General features: G+C 55.9%; 1 protein-coding gene and 1 long non-coding RNA gene across 2 annotated transcripts; one reads left to right on the top strand and one right to left on the bottom strand.

Annotated features, from left to right (window-relative positions):
- The first annotated feature begins 801 nt into the window (after window positions 1–801).
- LOC307204417 lies at window positions 802–1921 on the top strand. The gene is made up of 2 exons (XR_013833684.1): window positions 802–1029; window positions 1066–1921. It is a non-coding gene; the product is annotated as an uncharacterized lncRNA (long non-coding RNA).
- SLC46A1 (solute carrier family 46 member 1) lies at window positions 1314–7823 on the bottom strand (the record flags this gene model as incomplete). Its single annotated transcript, XM_079955967.1, has 5 exons — window positions 1314–2129; window positions 3087–3243; window positions 4206–4289; window positions 5291–6143; window positions 7488–7823. The coding sequence occupies 5 exons, from the start codon at window positions 7821–7823 to the stop codon at window positions 2048–2050; spliced, it is 1512 nt and encodes a 503-aa protein (XP_079812093.1). The 3' UTR covers window positions 1314–2047.
- Window positions 7824–9000: the final 1177 nt, after the last annotated feature.

The following is a 9000-nucleotide window of genomic DNA, read 5'->3' as shown; positions in this document are numbered from 1 at the left end:
TGCCAGGCTTGTGGACTCTCCTCCGTGGTCCCGGAGCGGCGTGGAGTTTGTAGAGTCAGGAGGAAACTTGAGCGGGGTTGGAAGGGAACATCAATTACACAGGCGCCCAAGTGAGCCGTTCTCCTAAATTATGGGTGCCTTTCAGTTGGAGGGTTTGCGGGAAGGGGGGGACCAGGTAGCGCTTGGGTGGGAGACAGGCAACCGAGGGCCCAGGGAAGGTCCCCCCTCAGCCACCACCAAGTTCCCCCACTCAGGGCCTTGGTCTTGATGACCCCCAATAACTGCACCCCTGCCAGTCAATTTTAAGGACCAGATTCATGGGTCACTTGGAAGGTGCCTCTGTACTGAGCCAGACCACTGGGTCAGCCTGCACTGACTGGCAGCAGCGGCTCTGCAAGGACATCCTTGAGAGCCAGTGTGGTGTAGTGGTTAAGAGTGGTGGACTCGTAATCTGCAGCTGCTGGGTGACCTTGGACCAGTCACACTTCTCTGAAGTCTCGCAGCCCCACTCACCTCAGAGTGTTTGTTGTGGGGGAGGAAGGGAAAGGAGATTGTTAGCTGCTTCGAGACTCCTTAAAAGGTAAAGGGACCCCTGACCATTAGGTCCAGCCATGGCCGACTCTGGGGTTGTGGTGCTCATCTCGCTTTACTGGCCGAAGGAGCCAGCATACAGCTTCCAGGTCATGTGGCCAGCATGACTAAGCCGCTTCTGGCGAACCAGAGCAGCGCACGGAGTGGTACCTATTGATCTACTTGCACTTTGAGGTGCTTTCAAACTGCTAGGTTGGCAGGAGCAGGGACCGAGCAATGGGAGCTCACCCCGTCACGGGGATTCAAACTGCCGACCTTCTGATCGGCAAGTCCTAGGCTCTGTGGTTTAACCCACAGCGCCACCTGCATCCCTTGAGACTCCTTAGGGTAGTGATAAAGCGGGATATCAAATCCAAACTCTTCTTCATCATCATCCTGCATGCAAACGGGCTGGAAATCACAGGAGGGGAGAGGGCGCTTGGGTCCTGCTGGGGGGCGGTCCCACTGGGGCATCTGGTTAGCCACTGTGAGAAGAGGACGCTGGACTCGGTGGGCCCCTTTGGACCTGACCCAGCAGCCTTTTCCAATGTTCTCATGATGTTCTTGAATTGCCAGCTCTTCCTTCTTATCTGTTCTCGGTGCAGAAGGACACGGGAAGGAGTGGAAAAACACTCCCTCCCCCCCAGGCTGAGATGCATCTCCAAGGCCGCTCTTTAGGGCCCCAGTTGGCACATCTCAGAGTGCCAATGTGCCACAAAAGGGCAAAGAGAGAAGTGAGCATCTTATCAGCACACACCTCCAACTTTATTGCGACACGTCCTTTGATGCACACCCTCGCCCATGTGGGGCCGGGAGCAATTTGCCACCAGCAATTTCCCCTCCAAGTACGAATGGGGAAGCAAACTTGAGTGGGAGGGGGGCACCACCTCCCTTGGCACAGGAGGGTCAGCTGTCATCGAGAGATGGGCCGCCTCCTCCTTGGCACCCAAGCCCATCCTAGGAGCCTGCTTTCTTGGGATGAACTCGCTGTCTCTCCGTTTCCTGGAGACGGGAATCCTCTTGCGACAGACAGGGCTGGAAAGAGCGGCAGCTGCCCCACTGGGAAAGGAAAATACTCCCCACTGCTGGGGTGGGTGATACCCCCAGAACGAGCAAGGAAGAGATTCGTGGGAGAGAAAAGGGGGCTTTCTTTGTGATCTCCCCTAAAAGCCAATGTGAATGGCACACACAAAGCCCACTAACACACACACACTCTCTCTCTCTCTCACTCCCCTGGTTAGGATTCCTACTCCCAGCTCCACAGATCTGAAGAAAGGTTCTAGTCCTCATGACACACCCAATCCAGTAACACAGAGATCAAGGCATGTCTCAGAGGAAAGTTAACCACCCCCCCCCCAAGTTACATTAAAAGGCCAAACGTGAAGAGCCAAGAGGAAATTGTTTTCAAGTCATTGGAGAGGCATGTGCAGAGATCAGCTGCTGGTTTCCGGAAGCGTGGCAACTCAGGTTCAGCTGGTCATTGTTCCGCCTCCTGCAGCGGACCAGGCATGTCGGCAAAGTGGCTGTAGTCAGGTTTTGAATCCTGGATTTCGATCCACCTGGGGTGGGGAGGGGGAGAGAGAGAGAGAGAAAAAGGGCAGAGTTAAGGACCTCCGAGGAATGGAGCCGATAGAGCCCAGGGTGTGCAGCAGCTGCGGAAAAGGCGAGTGCCAGGCCAGGCATTATTAGGAAAACAAAAATTAAAACTGCAGCTCTTATAATGCCACGATACAACTGCATTTGGTATACTATGTACAGTTCTGGTTGCTCACCTCAAAAAGGACATTGCAGAGTTGGAAAATGTTTCAGAAAAGGGCAACCCAAATGGATCAAGAGGGGTGGAAGAAAAATTGTGGTGTTTGGGACTTTTTAGTTTAAATGGCAACAGGAATTTATAGAATTCTGCATTGCAGGGTGAAAGTGAATAGAAAAGACTGTCCCTCCCTCTCTCAACACTGGAACTAGTGGAGATCCAATGAAACTGTTGATGGAAGATTTGAGACTTCTTCACACAGTGCAGAGTTACACTGTGGAACTCCCTCCTACATGAGACAGGGCTAGCCAACAACTTGGATGGCTTTTAAAGAAGATTAGACAAATTAATGGAGGAAGAGAGGGCTCTGGAGGGTTCCTAGCTAGGAGGCTCTGCTTTGCTTCCATGGTTGGAGGCAGCTGGAATCCCAGCTTGCTGGAAACTGCAGGAGGGGAGAGTTGCTCTTGTGCCTGGATCCTGCTTGTGGATTTCCCATTGGGGCATCTGGTTGGCCTCTGTGAGAACAGGAGGCTGCACTAGATGGGCCCCTTTGCCTGAACAAGCCAGGCTATCCTTCTACACTTATCCCATTTCTTCCTATATAAATAACAACGGAAGGCTGTCGTCACGCTGCAGTTTGAGTAGCTGCCACCAGGGCTCCCTTTGGCCTGACTCAGCCACAGCCAGGCGGCTCTTATGGGGTTTGAGGTGACCGTGCGATGCAGGAAGCCAGGATGGTCAAGATGGAGAGAGGAGGACTTACCCGATGATGGCGGCTGGAACGAGGAGGATGACGGCCCCAAAGAGGAAGGGGAAGCCTTTCATGAAGGAGAGGCTGGCGGGGTAAAGGGAGTTGAAGACCCCTGTGGCCACCAGCGAGCAGAGACCTTCCACGCAGGCCACGGCAGCAAAGAGAGCGCCTGGAGGGGAGAGCAGAGAGCTGAAGCACGCATGGGACACCCAACGGGCATGCCCCCAACCCCACACGGTGGGTGTTTTCATAAAATCATAGAGCTGGAAGGGGTCCCCAAAGGTCCTCTAGTCCAACCCCATGTAATGCAGAAATTGCAGCTCAAGGATTCCTGACAGGTGGCCCACCTGACCTCTCCAGTCAAGGAGAGACCATCTTATGAAGGAGTCTGCTCTTCCCAGGGTGCTGAGAACTGTAGTTCTGTGATGTCCAGACCTTCCTAGCTGGGGATCTGAACTTGCTCTTTCTCCCCAACAAAACACACACACACACACACACACACAGGTGTCAGCTGATTTGGGAGCCTACCCAGGAGGGGTGTTTGGGAGAGAGGTGAGGCCCTCAAGTCTGCTGGAGAAACAACTCCCACCAGCCACCCAAACAACGCCTGAAGCTCATGTCGTGCTTCTCCAGTAAATGCACAACCGCTGATTCTTGCAGCTCGTTACCAGTGCAATTATTTAAGGATTTTGCTCATGGGAGAAGAGAGAGAGATGTGGGGCAAGGGATCTCTGCCCTCTGCCACCCCCTGCAAATCTTATATTCTGCCACCTGGGCAGGCATGCTCCCGAGCGCCTCTTTGCGCCCCCAAGACAGGAGTGGGGAGCCCTGGCCCCTTGAGCCGCAACGCCCGCCATCCTCCGTCTTCTGCCAGGCTTGCTGGGGCTGGGGGGAGCTGTAGCTCAGTAACAGCTGGAGGGCCAAAGCTTCCCACTCCTGCCACGAGGACTAGGAACTTTTGAGTTTGTTTTTTCTAAGTCTCTAGTCCTTATGGTAGCAGTGGGAAGATGGGGCCCTCAAGATATTACTGAACTACAATTCCCATCAGTCCTAGCTGTTGGCCATGTTTGCCCCAATGCATTGTGGGTCAGGTGATCTGGCTGTGGGTCACTGAACCCTTGCTCTGCTTACCTTGCTCCTTCTCATCAACCAGCCTGGATAACTTGGAGCGGATCACAGGCGTGACAGTCATGGAGAGGAAAAGGAGGCCATATCCTGTCAGGGAAAGAAAATGAAGAGACCCACTGAAATGAACTAACATGGCGGACTTCAGTTTGGGGCAAACTTAAGTGTCCTTGGATGTCCCAGCAACTGCCACCCAGACGCACTGATTGTCTCTGACGCTGGAGGGGGGACACAGTTAGTGCTCTCTAGGAATCTAGATAGACTGCCTCTGGGCCTGGAGGTTCCACAAGAGCGTCATAAGAGCCTGCTGGATCAGGCCCAAGGAGCTCTGTTGGTAGGAGATGCTTAATCTAGGGTCCTGGGTTCGAGTTGGGCCAAAAGATTCCTGCACTGCAGAGGGCTAGATGATCCTTGCGTTCCCTCCAAACTCTACAATTCTGCAATTCTAGCATGGCTTCCTGTGGCAGCCAGATAGCCCAAAGGGAAGGCCGCATTTGCACTTGGGTCCTGAGTGTGATCTCCTCGCTTGAACTTCCCACCCATCTTATAATCTCTCGAGGTGGAGGCACATCCAGGGGTCATCTAGTCCCACCCCCGCAGTGCAGGAATTCAGAGGCACGCTGCCTCCCGACACTGAGGGCACGTAGCACAGAACAAAATGGATCAGGCCAGTGGCCCCTCTAGCCCAACCCCCTGTCCCCACAGTGGCCTACCAGGTGCCCCCACGGGAAGCCCACAAGCAGGAGCCAAGGGCAACGGTTCTTCCTTCCTGCACATCTGGTCTTCAGGGGTAGGCTGCCCCCGAGCATGGAGGTTCTGCTCCCACAGTAGGCCTCCATGCGGAGAGCCCGGCAGCAGGATCAGGCCAGCTTCCTGGTCCAGCTTCCTATTCTGGTCCAGCTTCCTATTCTACACAGATGCTTGGGAGATGGACTCCCATTCGCTGGGCGCTTTTAAGCAGAGGCTGGGTGTCCATCTGCCAGGGACTCTTTAGCTGTGACCCCTGCGCGGCCGGTGAGTTGGGCTAGATGACCGCCGGGTGCCCCAATTCTCCAACCCTCAAGCAATGCCTCCTCTCCCAGGAGCAGCACCTGTGAACATCAGGGGTGTGGTGCTCGCCAGCGCGATCGTCCCCAGGCCCAGGACGTTGGAGAGCAGGCCAGCTTCGGCCACCCAGCCGTCCTCGAGGCAGGTCTGCAGCAGGCGCAGCCCTAACAAGCTGGATAGGTAGGTCAGGTAGTGAGCGGCCGAGCCGTAGCCGATGAGCTCCGAGCCCCAGCAGAGTGGGGTGCTCAGCTCGTACAGCACCAGCAGGTCCGAGGCCCCGAAATGCACGCTGACCACCAGGAAGAAGGCAAGGGTGTAGAGGAGCAGCTTGCGCCACTCCCAGCCCTGGGCGCCGGGCACATAGAGGCGGAGGACGGAGGCGTAATGTCGGAGGGTGAGGAGCCTGGCGGGCCGCCTGGGTGCCACCGATTCCCTCAGGCAGACGGCGGCGTAGAAAGCAGCGGTGAGGCTAGCAGAGAGGGCCAGCCAGAAGGGAGCCGCGTAGCCTTGGGCATGGAGCCACTGCCCGCCCAGGAGGCTGGCGCCCATCCCCGCCAGGCCCAGGCAGGCCTCCAGGACGGCCACACGGAAGGTGCGCCCTCGCCGGTCGCTGACGTCAGCCGCGTAGGCGAAGGAGGCGGCCAGGATGAGGTTGTAGTCGCCCGAGAGGCCGGCCAGGATGCGGCCCAGAAGGAGCCAGCCCACGGGGAGCCGGAGGGACATCACCGCCAGAAAGATGGCCGCCTGCAGAGCCATGCCCAGCGAGGCGAGGGCGAGGGCTGGGCGGCGCCCCGCGGAGTCGCTCCAGGGGCCGAGCAGCGTGACGGAGAAGAGGCCCACCAGGAAGCCGGCCAGGTTGAGGTAGAGGTTCCAGTGGGCCACCAGGGTCTCCAGCTCCTGAGAGAGAGAGAGGAAGGCAGAGGGCCGTGAGGCCGGAGGAGGGAGCTGGACTACTGCAAGGCGCTCTTTGTGGGGCTGCCCTTGGGCCTGGTTCGGAAGCTACAACCAGTGCGGCAAGATTGCTGGCGGGAGCTGCTGGCCAAGAACAAAGGATGCCCACCTGCTGCCGAGCTGCGTTCAAGGGTCTTGCGTTAATGTACAAAGCCCCGAGTGACTTGCATCTACAATCCCTAAGGGGACGCCTGAACCCTTCTATCCCAGCTTGCTCACTGAGATCACCCATGGTGCGGCTCACTTGACGACAACAACAAGAAACCAAGCCTCTAGGGTCCTGTGGAACTCCCTGCCACTGGAGATGCAGCGGGCACCTACTAAAAACCTTTCTATTCCGCCTGGTCAAGGCAGGCCATGAAGAATACAAGGGTTGGCTGGTGTTTGCTTTTTGTTCTTTGTTTGCTTTTAACTCAATTTCATTTTTTTACTATTTTATCGTACGGTTTTATGTTTTTACATTGTTGCAAACCGCTGTAATATATTTTTACGATACAGCAGTATATAAATATCTATTATAAATAAATATCTTAGAACTGGGAATGTCCCCTGCCTGGAACCCTGCAGAGCTGTTGCCAGTCAGTGTAGGCAATACTGAGCTGTGAGTCCAGAGAGTCTGACTTGGTCTATACGTCTGCAGTCTCTTAGGCATGCCATAAAGGCTGATGCTGCTATTATTACTGTTGTTGTTGTTTTTAAAATTTGTATACCGCCCTTCATTTAGAGATCTCAGGTTGGTTCCCAGCATTAAAATCCAAGATAAAAACATGAAATACATAATAAAAGTAAGAACAAAAAAAGCCACAGACCCCCTATTATCTTTTATACACACATTCTACTTCATTTTCTTTTAAATATGTGGTTTCTATTCAGTTCCTATTTAAAAACTTTTTAATGGCTTTTCCCTATTTTATCTGTGTTCCTGCGTTTGTTTTTATCTGTAGTCCCACCTCGAGTCCCAGCCTGGAGCAAAAGGTGGGAGAGAAACAAACGCAGCAACAACAGCAGGACCCCCAGCCTGAAACCTAGAGGAGAACTGCTGCCAGTCTGTGCAAGCAGTCCTGATCCTGATGGAGCAAGAACGTGCCTGGCTCCTTCCAGGCACGTTCCCGGCTGCAGAGAGCCTGGCTGCCCGGTGAGCTTCCCCGTTCAGGCGCAGTCTACCCCAGCCAAGCCCCAGCTCCCGGGAAGAGGCTGCCCGTTGCCGCCGGGCACCCACCGGGGTCCCTGGCCCTCAAGGCGCCCGGAGAGCCCCTCGGGGCCCGGCCTGCGCCTGGAAGGGCGACGCACCTCCTCCTGCTTCGCGGAGCCGCTCCCGTTGGCGCATCCTCCTCCCTGCCGGGCGGCGCTGCCGTTCCCGGCGCCGAGGCGCTCCCACAAGTACTGGGTGCAGAGCGGACCCTGCAAGCCCATGGCCAACGTGGCCAGCAGCAGCACCGGCTCCACGGCCCGCGGGCGCGCGCAGCCGGCCCGCCGCGCCCCCTCCTCCGGCTCCGGCTCGTCCCCGGGCGGCTCCGCCGGGGGTCCCGCCGTCTGCTCCGCCATGGCGGCGGCGGTAGCAGCGACCAAGGGGCGGAGCGGCCACCAGCTCCGCCTGGCCCGACGCGAGGACGAAGGGCGGGCCATGGCACGTCGGTAGGAGGGAAGGAGGCGGCCGGGGCGCCGAAGGCGGAGGAAGGCGCTGCTGCCGCCGCCGCCACCGGAAAGGGAAGCGCCGCGGCCCTCGCGGACCTGCCTGGACGCCACGGCAAGACGACGGCGTCCAGAGAGCCTGGGGAACTGGGAAGACTCCTGCCTGCGTGCTTGGCTTCCTCTCTCCTCGATTAATAGGGACTAGATACTTGGCTGCATTGTTGTTGTTGTTGTTTAGTCGTTTAGTTGTATCTGACCCCCTGGACCAAAGCACGCCAGGCACTCCTGTCTTCCACTGCCTCCCGCAGTTTGGTCAAACTCAGGCTGGTAGCTTCAAGAACACTGTCCCACCATCTCGTCCTCTGTCGTCCCCTTCTCCTTGTGTCTTTCCCAGCATCAGGGTCTTCTCCAGGGAGTCTTCTCTTCTCATGAGCTGGCCAAAGTATTGGAGTCTCAGCTTCAGGATCTGTCCTTCCAGTGAGCACTCAGGGCTGATTTCCTTCAGAATGGAGAGGTTTGATCTTCTTGCAGTCCATGGGACTCTCCAGAGTCTCCTCCAGCACCATAATTCAAAAGCATCAATTCTTCGGCGATCAGCCTTCTTTATGGTCCAGCTCTCACTTCCATACATCACTACTGGGAAAACCAGAGCTTTAACTATACAGTGGTGCCTCGGGTTAAGTACTTAATTCGTTCCAGAGGTCCGTTCTTAACCTGAAACAGTTCTTAACCTGAAGCACCACTTTAGCTAATGGGGCCTCCTGCTGCCGCCGTGCCGCTGGAGCACGATTTCTGTTCTCATCCTGAAGCAAAGTTCTTAACCCGCAATCCTATTTCTGGGTTAGCGGAGTCTGTAACCTGAAGCGTATGTAACATGAAGTGTATGTAACCCGAGGTACCACTGTATGGACCTTTGTTGGCAAGGTGATGTCTCTGCTTTTTAAGATGCTATCTAGGTTTGTCATTGCTTTCCTTAAAAAGAATGAAAGCTGAACATTTAATGGAGATGGGCCAACAACATATGCCCCACTGGATCAGGTCCCAGGGGGCTCCTCTGGTGCAGCCTCCTGTTCTCACAGTGGCTAGTGGGAAACACTGCGAGCAGGATCCCAGTGCAGCAGCCCTCTCCTCTGATGCGCCTTCCAGCGCCTGCTCTTCAGAAGGGTTAATG

Source organism: Podarcis cretensis (genome assembly GCF_951804945.1).
Source record: "Podarcis cretensis genome assembly, chromosome: 15".
Classification (NCBI taxonomy): domain Eukaryota; kingdom Metazoa; phylum Chordata; class Lepidosauria; order Squamata; family Lacertidae; genus Podarcis; species Podarcis cretensis.
Note: the sequence above shows the minus strand (reverse complement) of the source record. Positions and strands in the feature narration are given on the sequence as shown.